Source organism: Electrona antarctica (genome assembly GCF_951216825.1).
Source record: "Electrona antarctica genome assembly, contig: scaffold_160, whole genome shotgun sequence".
NCBI classification, from domain to species: domain Eukaryota; kingdom Metazoa; phylum Chordata; class Actinopteri; order Myctophiformes; family Myctophidae; genus Electrona; species Electrona antarctica.
The window spans coordinates 138691-152260 of record NW_027638313.1 but is presented as its reverse complement, the minus strand read 5'-3'; the positions used below and the strand labels follow the sequence as shown (position 1 = coordinate 152260).

Sequence of the window (13570 nt, the reverse complement as noted above, 5' to 3'; positions counted from 1 at the left end):
CCCGTCCCAAAGGGCCCACAGCGCCTCTCCCTCCCCGTCCCAAAGGGCCCACAGCGCCTCTCTCTCCCCGTCCCAAACGGCCCACAGCGCCTCTCTCTCCCCGTCCCAAACGGCCCACAGCGCCTCTCTCTCCCCGTCCCAAAGGGCCCACAGCGCCTCTCCCTCCCCGTCCCAAACGGCCCACAGCGCCTCTCTCTCCCCGTCCCAAACGGCCCACAGCGCCTCTCTCTCCCCGTCCCAAAGGGCCCACAGCGCCTCTCCCTCCCCGTCCCAAACGGCCCACAGCGCCTCTCTCTCCCCGTCCCAAACGGCCCACAGCGCCTCTCTCTCCCCGTCCCAAACGGCCCACAGCGCCTCTCTCTCCCAGTCCCAAACGGCCCACAGCGCCTCTCTCTCCCCGTCCCAAACGGCCCACAGCGCCTCTCTCCCCGTCCCAAACGGGCCACAGCGCCTCTCTCTCCCCGTCCCAAACGGCCCACAGCGCCTCTCTCTCCCCGTCCCAAACGGCCCACAGCGCCTCTCTCTCCCCGTCCCAAACGGCCCACAGCGCCTCTCTCTCCCCGTCCCAAACGGCCCACAGCGCCTCTCTCTCCCCGTCCCAAACGGCCCACAGCGCCTCTCTCTCCCCGTCCCAAACGGCCCACAGCGCCTCTCTCTCCCCGTCCCAAACGGCCCACAGCGCCTCTCTCTCCCCGTCCCAAACGGCCCACAGCGCCTCTCTCTCCCCGTCCCAAACGGCCCACAGCGCCTCTCTCTCCCCGTCCCAAAGGGCCCACAGCGCCTCTCCCTCCCCGTCCCAAACGGCCCACAGCGCCTCTCTCTCCCAGTCCCAAACGGCCCACAGCGCCTCTCTCTCCCCGTCCCAAACGGCCCACAGCGCCTCTCTCTCCCCGTCCCAAACGGCCCACAGCGCCTCTCTCTCCCCGTCCCAAACGGCCCAAAGCGCCTCTCTCTCCCCGTCCCAAACGGCCCACAGCGCCTCTCTCTCCCCGTCCCAAACGGCCCACAGCGCCTCTCTCTCCCCGTCCCAAACGGCCCACAGCGCCTCTCTCTCCCCGTCCCAAAGGGCCCACAGCGCCTCTCCCTCCCCGTCCCAAACGGCCCACAGCGCCTCTCTCTCCCCGTCCCAAACGGCCCACAGCGCCTCTCTCTCCCCGTCCCAAACGGCCCACAGCGCCTCTCTCCCCGTCCCAAACGGCCCACAGCGCCTCTCTCTCCCCGTCCCAAACGGCCCACAGCGCCTCTCCCTCCCCGTCCCAAACGGCCCACAGCGCCTCTCTCTCCCCGTCCCAAACGGCCCACAGCGCCTCTCTCTCCCCGTCCCAAACGGCCCACAGCGCCTCTCTCCCCGTCCCAAACGGGCCACAGCGCCTCTCTCTCCCCGTCCCAAACGGCCCACAGCGCCTCTCTCTCCCCGTCCCAAACGGCCCACAGCGCCTCTCCCTCCCCGTCCCAAACGGCCCACAGCGCCTCTCTCTCCCCGTCCCAAACGGCCCACAGCGCCTCTCTCTCCCCGTCCCAAACGGCCCACAGCGCCTCTCTCTCCCAGTCCCAAACGGCCCACAGCGCCTCTCTCTCCCCGTCCCAAACGGCCCACAGCGCCTCTCTCTCCCCGTCCCAAACGGCCCACAGCGCCTCTCTCTCCCCGTCCCAAACGGCCCACAGCGCCTCTCTCTCCCCGTCCCAAACGGCCCACAGCGCCTCTCTCTCCCCGTCCCAAACGGCCCACAGCGCCTCTCCCTCCCCGTCCCAAACGGCCCACAGCGCCTCTCTCTCCCCGTCCCAAACGGCCCACAGCGCCTCTCTCTCCCCGTCCCAAACGGCCCACAGCGCCTCTCTCTCCCCGTCCCAAACGGCCCACAGCGCCTCTCTCTCCCCGTCCCAAACGGCCCACAGCGCCTCTCCCTCCCCGTCCCAAACGGCCCACAGCGCCTCTCTCTCCCCGTCCCAAACGGCCCACAGCGCCTCTCTCTCCCCGTCCCAAACGGCCCACAGCGCCTCTCTCTCCCAGTCCCAAACGGCCCACAGCGCCTCTCTCTCCCCGTCCCAAACGGCCCACAGCGCCTCTCTCTCCCCGTCCCAAACGGCCCACAGCGCCTCTCTCTCCCCGTCCCAAACGGCCCACAGCGCCTCTCTCTCCCCGTCCCAAACGGCCCACAGCGCCTCTCCCTCCCCGTCCCAAACGGCCCACAGCGCCTCTCTCTCCCCGTCCCAAACGGCCCACAGCGCCTCTCTCTCCCCGTCCCAAACGGCCCACAGCGCCTCTCTCTCCCCGTCCCAAACGGCCCACAGCGCCTCTCTCTCCCCGTCCCAAACGGCCCACAGCGCCTCTCCCTCCCCGTCCCAAACGGCCCACAGCGCCTCTCTCTCCCCGTCCCAAACGGCCCACAGCGCCTCTCCCTCCCCGTCCCAAACGGCCCACAGCGCCTCTCTCTCCCCGTCCCAAACGGCCCACAGCGCCTCTCTCTCCCCGTCCCAAACGGCCCACAGCGCCTCTCTCTCCCCGTCCCAAACGGCCCACAGCGCCTCTCCCTCCCCGTCCCAAACGGCCCACAGCGCCTCTCCCTCCCCGTCCCAAACGGCCCACAGCGCCTCTCTCTCCCCGTCCCAAACGGCCCACAGCGCCTCTCTCTCCCCGTCCCAAACGGCCCACAGCGCCTCTCTCTCCCCGTCCCAAACGGCCCACAGCGCCTCTCCCTCCCCGTCCCAAACGGCCCACAGCGCCTCTCTCTCCCCGTCCCAAACGGCCCACAGCGCCTCTCTCTCCCCGTCCCAAACGGCCCACAGCGCCTCTCTCTCCCCGTCCCAAACGGCCCACAGCGCCTCTCTCTCCCCGTCCCAAACGGCCCACAGCGCCTCTCTCTCCCCGTCCCAAACGGCCCACAGCGCCTCTCTCTCCCCGTCCCAAACGGCCCACAGCGCCTCTCTCTCCCCGTCCCAAACGGCCCACAGCGCCTCTCTCTCCCCGTCCCAAACGGCCCACAGCGCCTCTCTCTCCCCGTCCCAAACGGCCCACAGCGCCTCTCTCTCCCCGTCCCAAACGGCCCACAGCGCCTCTCCCTCCCCGTCCCAAACGGCCCACAGCGCCTCTCTCTCCCCGTCCCAAACGGCCCACAGCGCCTCTCTCTCCCCGTCCCAAACGGCCCACAGCGCCTCTCTCTCCCCGTCCCAAACGGCCCACAGCGCCTCTCTCTCCCCGTCCCAAACGGCCCACAGCGCCTCTCTCTCCCCGTCCCAAACGGCCCACAGCGCCTCTCTCTCCCCGTCCCAAACGGCCCACAGCGCCTCTCTCTCCCCGTCCCAAACGGCCCACAGCGCCTCTCTCTCCCCGTCCCAAAGAGCCTAAAACGGGGCATTAATTTAGGGAAGAACAGAAAAGCATAAAAAGTAGAAAATATGGAGATAGAAGGATTCTGCCCGAACAATATGAAATGAGATTGCAGCTGCAGGGCACACAAAAACGCACGCACGCACGCACGCACGCACGCACGCACGCACGCACGCACGCACGCACGCACGCACGCACAACAGTGCTTTCCAGCACTGCAAGGTGACAATTGCCGCATAATTTATCTCCCAAGAGAAGATGAGAAATCTTCAGTTTTCCCTTCTCAATCTTTTTTTTTTCTTTTTTTGTAATTTTCTCTTCCACACGCACACACACACGCACGCACGCACGCACAGACACGCACAGACACGCACGCACGCACGCACAGACACACGCACGCACGCACAGACACAGTGGAGTTGAGTGCTTCGAGTTGAGCGAAGGGATCAATACTAAACCAATGGGAGAGAGAACAACACCCACTGACTGACGATGCTTCTAATGAAGTGCAACCGTTCTGCACTGCTGGAAAGTAACTAAGTACTTTTACTCAACTACTGTACTTAGGCCTGACGTCGACGTTTAAAACATGTCTTCTAAATCAGATAGTTTTCTGAGATGCCTTATCAGTGGTGCTCAATATTTCATGTCAAGGACCGCAAAAAATATATGTAATTGGCCCCAGACCCCCATCTGAAAATATGTAGTTCCAGGGACCCCCCAGGAGCAAAGATATGAGTTAAAAACGTTCGCTGTGTGAAATAATATATATTCAAAGATTTGCACGACATTTTCATGATTTTTCAAAAATAGCAGATCTACAAGCTCGTAGCTCGGTTTCTGAATTGCCCACATCCCTCCTATGAGACACAGACTGAGTGGAAAAAATTGTTTGATTTTTAGTGAAGACCTATAATAGGTACTGTGGTACTGTGGTACTGTGGTACAAGAGGTAGAGCAGGTCGTCCAATGGTCCATGGGTCGGCGGTTCGAATCCCGGCTCCTCCTGTCTTGTCGAAGTGTCCTTGAGCAAGACACTGAACCGCAAATTGCTCCCGATGTGCTGGTTGGTACCTTGCATGGCTTCCGCTGCAATCGGTGTATGAATGTGTGTGTGAATGGGTGAATGTAATGCACAATCTATGTAAAGCGCCTTGGATAAAGGCGCTATATAAATGCACCATTTACCATGTATATAAATGCACCATTTATATGAAGATAGGTTGAAAAGTGGTGAAGTGGTCCTTTAAAACACCAAAAGGGGTTCCCGCCCAGAATGGGTTAAAGCAGCTATATATGTATCTGTTTTTTACAATAGCTGGGAGAGCATTTGTGAAAATCGTGCACATGGAATCAGGTATATGGGCTTAAAGGAGCATTCAGTGTTTTGGGTGATTTGGAAACCCCCCCGGTCCGCCCTGGTAACAAGATGTGCACATACATATGCACATACATATGCACACACACCAAGGCCCGTCCCCGCTCGGTCATGATTGGCGGAAGGCCCCTCTCTATCGGGATTGGATGAAGCCTGGGCCACCTATAGCTCAGAGCCTTAGATATAGACAGAGTTACGCAAACTGTGTTCACTGTGTTCACTTCATGGGGCTTCAGTCCAATGGCGGCTCTCCTACATAGACTTCTATTGGTCACTTCATGGGGCTTCAGTCCAATGGCGGCTCTCCTACATAGACTTCTATTGGTCACTTCATGGGGCTTCAGTCCAATGGAGGCTCTCCTACATAGACTTCTATTGGTCACTTCATGGGGCTTCAGTCCAATGGCGGCTCTCCTACATAGACTTCTATTGGTCACTTCATGGGGCTTCAGTCCAATGGCGGCTCTCCTACATAGACTTCTATTGGTCACTTCATGGGGCTTCAGTCCAATGGCGGCTCTCCTACATAGACTTCTATTGGTCACTTCATGGGGCTTCAGTCCAATGGCGGCTCTCCTACATAGACTTCTATTGGTCACTTCATGGGGCTTCAGTCCAATGGCGGCTCTCCTACATAGACTTCTATTGGTCACTTCATGGGGCTTCAGTCCAATGGCGGCTCTCCTACATAGACTTCTATTGGTCACTTCATGGGGCTTCAGTCCAATGGCGGCTCTCCTACATAGACTTCTATTGGTCACTTCATGGGGCTTCAGTCCAATGGCGGCTCTCCTACATAGACTTCTATTGGTCACTTCATGGGGCTTCAGTCCAATGGAGGCTCTCCTACATAGACTTCTATTGGTCACTTCATGGGGCTTCAGTCCAATGGCGGCTCTCCTACATAGACTTCTATTGGTCACTTCATGGGGCTTCAGTCCAATGGTGGCTCTCCTACATAGACTTCTATTGGTCACTTCATGGGGCTTCAGTCCAATGGCGGCTCTCCTACATAGACTTCTATTGGTCACTTCATGGGGCTTCAGTCCAATGGCGGCTCTCCTACATAGACTTCTATTGGTCACTTCATGGGGCTTCAGTCCAATGGCGGCTCTCCTACATAGACTTCTATTGGTCACTTCATGGGGCTTCAGTCCAATGGCGGCTCTCCTACATAGACTTCTATTGGTCACTTCATGGGGCTTCAGTCCAATGGCGGCTCTCCTACATAGACTTCTATTGGTCACTTCATGGGGCTTCAGTCCAATGGCGGCTCTCCTACATAGACTTCTATTGGTCACTTCATGGGGCTTCAGTCCAATGGCGGCCCTCCTACATAGACTTCTATTGGTCACTTCATGGGGCTTCAGTCCAATGGCGGCCCTCCTACATAGACTTCTATTGGTCACTTCATGGGGCTTCAGTCCAATGGCGGCTCTCCTACATAGACTTCTATTGGTCACTTCATGGGGCTTCAGTCCAATGGCGGCTCTCCTACATAGACTTCTATTGGTCACTTCATGGGGCTTCAGTCCAATGGCGGCTCTCCTACATAGACTTCTATTGGTCACTTCATGGGGCTTCAGTCCAATGGCGGCTCTCCTACATAGACTTCTATTGGTCACTTCATGGGGCTTCAGTCCAATGGCGGCTCTCCTACATAGACTTCTATTGGTCACTTCATGGGGCTTCAGTCCAATGGCGGCTCTCCTACATAGACTTCTATTGGTCACTTCATGGGGCTTCAGTCCAATGGCGGCTCTCCTACATAGACTTCTATTGGTCACTTCATGGGGCTTCAGTCCAATGGCGGCCCTCCTACATAGACTTCTATTGAGAATGGGGACAACCAACTGGGACAAGTCCTGGACCGGAAGTAGGCAGAAATGCATTGGACTCAGGCAACAGCCCAGCTTTAATGATCTTAAATTGATGATCTTGTTTTTTCCAGTTTTTCATGTGTCTATGAGGTGACAGTACTTCATTAGACACCCTGGAGTCGTTTTCATGTGCAATGGTGTATTAACTTTGTATTTAGGGTTTCTTCCTGGAGGCTGAACCCTTGACAGTCAAACGGGCCAATGAAATAAACAGTAATATAGTGACATCACACTATCAGCGCCTCCCCTAACCCCTCCCCCTTTATCATACAACTACATTTGTGGGTGTGGCTTCAGTTCAGGTGGATCGCCACCCATCACCACCCACCAGGCAAACCAGGCATACGTAATGAACTGGTGGGCGTGTCCACATAAAAACATGATTTTAACAAATACTGTACACTTTTTGGAAAAAGTTCTTCCTCCTTATATTATAATAATACCTGATGACCATGTTTTAGGGTGATCGTGGCACTCCATCTTTAACTTTCTGTACTGTAATCCAGTGCTTCCCAAAGTGGGGTCCGGGGACCCCCAGGGGTACCTGAGGGAGTTCCAGGGGGTCCGGGGACCCCCAGGGGTACCTGAGGGAGTTCCAGGGGGTCCCCAGCTAAATGATAGTTTGGGACTAAGAGGTACAAATGGAACCAAACGGACCCGTTAGGGTCCGTTTGGTTCCATTTGTACCTGTCCACTCTCAGAGTAAAATTAACATTGATTTTACAATATATATTGGGGGTCCCAGAGATAGAAATGCCATTAAATGGGGGTCCGTAGACTAATGCATGTCAAACTGGGGGGTCCTTGAAATTAAACAGGTTGAGAATCACTGCTAGAGCCGTCAAAATCTTCTCTTATGGCGGTCCCTGGCATGTCTTTTCAACTGGGGGTCTGCAGGCTCATTAGTGTCAATTTGGGGGTCCTTGACATGAAAAGGTTTGGGAACCACTGCTGTAATCCACCTTGTTTAGAATTTATTTTGTTCTTTTATCACCTGGACCGTGTCGCGCGTCCCGTAGCGCCAGTAGCCGTAGCCCGACGCGGCCGTGGTGGCCGCCGTGACGCACCACAGCGCCTGCAGCGGCACACCGTCGGACGCGTAGCCGAAGACCGGAGCGGCCAGCGACGCCACCACCAGCAGCAGCTGGACGGCCGTGTTGGCCTTGCTGACCGCCGTGGGTTTGAGCCGGGCCGTGGCGTGGCGCGCGTCCAGAAACCTACGCAGGGTCACCGGCGGCGGTACGGTGACGTATCGGACCCAGAACGCCGCCGCTATCAGACCGACGTCTCTGGAGACCACCAGAACCGCCAGAGGAGCCGGTATTAGCTGAGCGCAGGCGAGGCTGACGTACGACACGCCGACCAGGACCTTGTCAGCCAGAGGGTCCAGAGCGCTGCCCAGAGCGGACGCCTGGCCGGGCCAACGCCGGGCGACGTGGCCGTCCAAGAGGTCCGTGGCTGCGGCCAGCGCGAACACGGCCAGACTCAGGTGAACGTTGTCGTCGTCCCCCTGGACGATCAGGTGACCCAGGTACGGAGCCGACGCCATCCGACACACGCACAGCAGGTTGGGGATCGTCCACGGGTTCTCGTGATGCGGTTCTTTGCGTCTAAACGGGCCTCCCTCTCGGCCCGGTACAGAGGCCAAGGCCTCGGCTCTTGTTGTTGTTGTTGTTGTTGTTGTGGAATCCTCCTGGAGGGGCTGCTGGGGGGGTTGTTGTTTACCGGCGGCCTCATGACTGCACAGTCCCCGTGTTGTTGTTGTTGTTGTTGTTGTTGTCGACACCGGAGACCGGCCCAGTGAACTCAAACCACACCAAAGGGTCGCCGTGCAACTCCTCGCCACGCTACAACTGTTTTTCTGCGTCTCCTCGACCCGTTGGTGTGGTTTGGGCCGTAGGCCACCATGACCTCCCATCAGGCCCAGTCCTCCTCCCCAGTAGAGCTGGTGCTGCTGGTGGTGGAGCGTCCGGTGTCCAGCGCGCGAGGACACAGACTTCCATCGGTCCGTGTCCGTGCGTGCTGGAAACGCTGTGAGAGCAGCAAAACCACCGCAGTGTCTCTGTCTGGCGCCCTGGCTGGTGGCAGTGATGTGGGTCTCCAGGATGGACACGGTCCTGGAGACCGGTCTGGACATGGTCCTAGAGATCTGTTCAACTATCCCCTCTCAAGAGGTTAGGTAGATAATGAGCTTGTTGTGGCAGTATCAGTCCCAGCTGACGACAGCTAGCGTCATCTATAGTGCTGACATCAGACTAATGTAGAAACCCCATATATGGATACAAACAGACTGGCGTCGTCACCGTGACGAGCATCCAGTTGACCGGCCACGCATGTGTCTTAACCGGCCACGCATGTGTCTTAACCGGCCACGCATGTGTCTTAACCGGCCACGTATGTGTCTTAACCGGCCACGCATGTGTCTTAAACCGGCCACGCATGTGTCTTAACCGGCCACGCATGTGTCTTAAACCGGCCACGCATGTGTCTTAACCGGCCACGCATGTGTCTTAACCGGCCACGCATGTCGGAGCCACGGGTGAGTCTTACAGCTGCTATTATTTACTGTTTGGAAGTATGGGGTAACTCATACAAGAGTAATATGACTCCTTTGATTATGTTACAAAAAAGAGCGTTAAGAATCATGTATAAAGAAGATTTCAGAGCACACACCAGTTATGATTTTTTAAAGAAATATCTCCTAGTTCTGCTGTCCCATCTCCCGTGCATCTCTTAATTTGGTGATTGGCCTGCAGCTGAGTTGATTGACCTTTCTCACCTTGTTCTGTGAGAACAAAAGAGTTCCATTGAATGGAATGTCTGACGTGTCTCTCTCACACGCACACACACACACACACACACCAGCATGATCGCTGACAGGGGGAACCGTTCTTAGCCATGATATATTAGCATATGCTCTCTAGCATCACATCACAAAAAGCAGGGAACTCTGATCATTGTTAAGCACTTCAATGCGCTTCTGAGAATACACAGGTGGGACAAATAACGAGCAATATAAGCTGTTTTAGCTGCCTGCCAGCAAGCTCACATGAGCTTGCAGATCAGCTGTTTTCGCGGAGCCACTTGACGGTGTGTGTGTGTGTGTGTGTGTGTGTGTGTGTGTGTGTGTGTGTGTGTGTGTGTGTGTGTGTGTGTGTGTGTGTGTGTGTGTGTGTGTGTGTGTGTTGGGAGAGACGAGAGAGATTGATAAAGAGCAGGGGAGACGCGCTGCGCTCTGATCGAGACGGATATCTCAAAGGTTATTCTTTTTAATTAATTAGAAACAAATGGTCCGGATGTTTGGTTGAATTACAAACATTATTAGTGGTGTTCAGAGCGAAAAACAAATCATTACCAATACAGTTACAGAAGTAATTTATGTTTAGCTCAGAGGATGAGGACCATAGAAGAAGACATGATTTTAAACATCTGTTCGCTCGGACAAATGTGCACTTAGCTGTTACAGGTATAAAGTTATGGAATTCACAAAACCAGGAGTTATGGAATTCACAAAACCAGGAGCTGAAGAGTTGTACAACAGTGTTTCAGTTTATGAAAGTGTTTAAAAAAGAAAAAATGATAAAATATGAATTAGAAGGTTAGATATAAGTGTTCTTTTGTTTCCTCAGCGTTGTTTTTGTTCTTTGTCTTTGTTGTTTTTTCTTTCTTTTTTATTTGATGTAATCGTGGTGATATAAAATGTAGCATCAATTAGATGTGTTTTTAATGATAGGGGCAGGTCTAAATAAGATGTATCTTCTTCCTGCTCCTTTTCTTTTCTGGTATGGAATATGTAAAAAATAAGTACAAAGTAAAATTAATATAATCATGTAAAACCATAACTGAAATGAAATAAATAAATATGAAATGAAATAATATCTCAAAATTGTAATGACCTTTTTACAGCCAGCAATGGGTAGAACGCTCCCAAAACGAATGTAGTCTCTGTGACACCTCTAGGGGCCACAATCTGAATGTAGTCTCTGTGACACCTCTAGGGGCCACAATCTGAATGTAGTCTCTGTGACACCTCTAGGGGCCACAATCTGAATGTAGTCTCTGTGACACCTCTAGGGGCCACAATCTGAATGTAGTCTCTGTGACACCTCTAGGGGCCACAATCTGAATGTAGTCTCTGTGACACCTCTAGGGGCCACAATCTGAATGTAGTCTCTGTGACACCTCTAGGGGCCACAATCTGAATGTAGTCTCTGTGACACCTCTAGGGGCCACAATCTGAATGTAGTCTCTGTGACACCTCTAGGGGCCACAATCTGCATTCAAAGATGTTCCTATAGAAGCTTGGTCATTGAAAAAACTAAAAACGGTCGCAATGACTAACCAATCAGGAAGCAGACAGGCAAATCGACTAATCTAATGTCTAATCTCAACGCCCGCCTGCCTGCCTGCCCGCCTGCCCTCCTCTTCAGACTCCACCATGGCCCGTAGCACTAGCCCCTTAGATAGCACTTTATGTAGACTTAGATACTATTTTAAATATAGCACTTTATGTAGACTTAGATAGTATTTTAAACAGGCTGCATGTTACGTAGACAGCACTTAGAATTGCATTTCATGTAGTCATAGCACTTTATAGCACACATGTATAGTATGTATAGTTTATATAGATATTCCACTGTTATGTTCTTAGCTTACGCATGTTTCATGATAACTACTTTTTATATATATGTGATGTATGCCATGCTTTTTGTTATTGCTTAATGTAAGTCGCCCTGGATTAAGAACGTCTGCTAAATGCCTACATTGTAAATTGTAAAATGTGATCTAAAAGGATAAATAAAATATAATATCGCCTGGTGCGATCGTCAACAGCGCTGCCTGTGTCTGCTTGCAGTAACAGCAGCACAGCCTGTCTGTCACTCAAGACGGCCGTGGCCACGCCTCCGCCCCCTTTTCAGGGAGAGGGAGTGACTTTACAGCAGAGAAATGAACCACAGAACACAGTACAGGTCGCGGTGCGTCTCGTTTTGAATTCTTAATTCTGTTTCGAACGACACCAGCGGAAATCTAGAATCGGGTTATATTTTCGTTTTAAATACCTATTTCTAAGTTTTTAATGAACCATTTCTAAACAGTATTCAGAACACGAACGGTATTCTATGTTTTAATTTACCATTTCTATATTTGACAAACAGTATTCAGAACACCAAACCGTATTCTGAATACTGTTTGTCAAATACGAAATTAGAATTCAAATGGCCATAACATACACGGACCAGGTCAGAAGGGGGGGGGGGGGGGGGGGGGGGGGCGACAGCCTGACAGGTGTGTTACTTAGGCCTCACTCACACCTTCACATCTAGCATACAACATTGTTGGATGCTAGATGTAAACAAAGGGTAAGTGTCATGGCCGCCCCAATGTATTTCCAATGGAAGTCACATGGTTTGACACAACATTTTTGTTGTACGGCTTTCGGCTGTGTTTTGACTGCCCCCCCTCCCGCTCATACAACAACAATGTTGTGTCAAACCATGTGACTCCCATTGGAAATGCATTGCGAGCTTGCATCAGTAAACAAGTCTCATGCATCAGCTATAGGCCTACAACAATCTGTTGTGACCGTGTGAGTCAGGCCCTACTACCGCAGATGACAACCATAAAGTACAAAACGCAGACGAGATCTCTATTTCAATGCATACACAGGTCTGTATAGGAATACACAGGTCTGTATAGGAAATAAATATAGGCTTATATTAGTGGAAATAGCCAATAATGCACTTTTGCACAAAATAACACCTGGACCTCTTTGGTGGGGACGTAACAACCAAATAAAGGTAAGAAAGCCTTCTAGCATGGAATTCTCCTTTGAAGTAAAAGTAGCAATACTTCAATATAGATCATACTCTGTTACAAGTTAAAACTCTGGAGTTCCAAATGTACTTCCACAAGTACTAAAGTATTGACATCAAAATGTACTCAAAGTACGGAAAGTAAAAGTACTCACGATGCAAAATGTCCCGTTTCAACTTTTCAAGATTTGACAAAAATGTTTGTAAAAAAAAAAAAGCCACCTCTGACCAGTGATTTTAGTTTTAATCATTATAGTCTCTTAAATAGTTTTAATTTAGTTTCAGTCACATTTTAGTCACCTGGAAGGTTTTAGTGTTAGTCTAGTTTTAGTCGACTAAATATTATAAGATTTTAGTCGACTAAATCTACAGTTGATTTAGTCGACTAAAATGTTCTTTGTCGGGCCTTGATGCCGTCTTAATAACTGATTTTACACTTGCTGAAAATAGCCGATCTACAAGCCCACAACGCGTTGCAGCGTTGTGGGCTTGTAGATCGGCTATTTTCAGCATGCAACCAAGTCTAAAATGACTTCTACTGGATCTCTTGTCCACTAGTCCCTTCCTAACATTTTAGTCTAGTTTTTATTGTTGACGGAATTGTCAGTATATTTAGTCTTAGTTCTAGTCGTTACGTAGACAGCACTATAATTGCATTGTATGTAGTCACAGTACATATGTATAGCATAGTATAGTATATATGTATAGTTTCATTATATAGATATTCCACTGTTACGTTTTTAGCTTACGGTACGCATGTTTCATGATAAATGCTTTTTTTTGTGATGTATTCCCATGCTTTTTTGTTCTTCCTTAATGTAAGTCGCTCTGGATTAAGAGCGTCTGCTAAATGCCTAAATTGTAAATTGTAAATTGTAAATTGTAAACTGTAGTCGTCATAGCTTATTTTTCATTTAGTTTCCATTTGGTTTTCGTCAGTGAAAAAAGGCAGTCGACCAACATTTTTCGTCTTAGTTTTAGTCGAGGGAAACAACACTGCATCTGACAGGTTTAGGAGGAGCTTCTGGAGTCACACAAGTATAGAAGTGTAATAATTATTAATTATAATTAATTAATAATTAAGGGTCATTTTAATCATTTCATTTCAATCATTTTATTGCTGGAATATTTCAGTCTATTGACCTTTGACCTTCTTCAGGCAGAATCAAAC

General features: G+C 51.8%; 1 protein-coding gene across 1 annotated transcript; it reads right to left on the bottom strand.

The window, feature by feature from the left end:
• Positions 1 to 7553: 7553 nt before the first annotated feature.
• On the bottom strand, positions 7554 to 8723 carry LOC306918178 (cardiolipin synthase (CMP-forming)-like; the record flags this gene model as incomplete). Its single annotated transcript, XM_079531058.1, has 1 exon — positions 7554 to 8723. The coding sequence occupies one exon, from the start codon at positions 8721 to 8723 to the stop codon at positions 7554 to 7556; it is 1170 nt and encodes a 389-aa protein (XP_079387184.1).
• Between the last annotated feature and the right edge of the window lie 4847 nt (positions 8724 to 13570).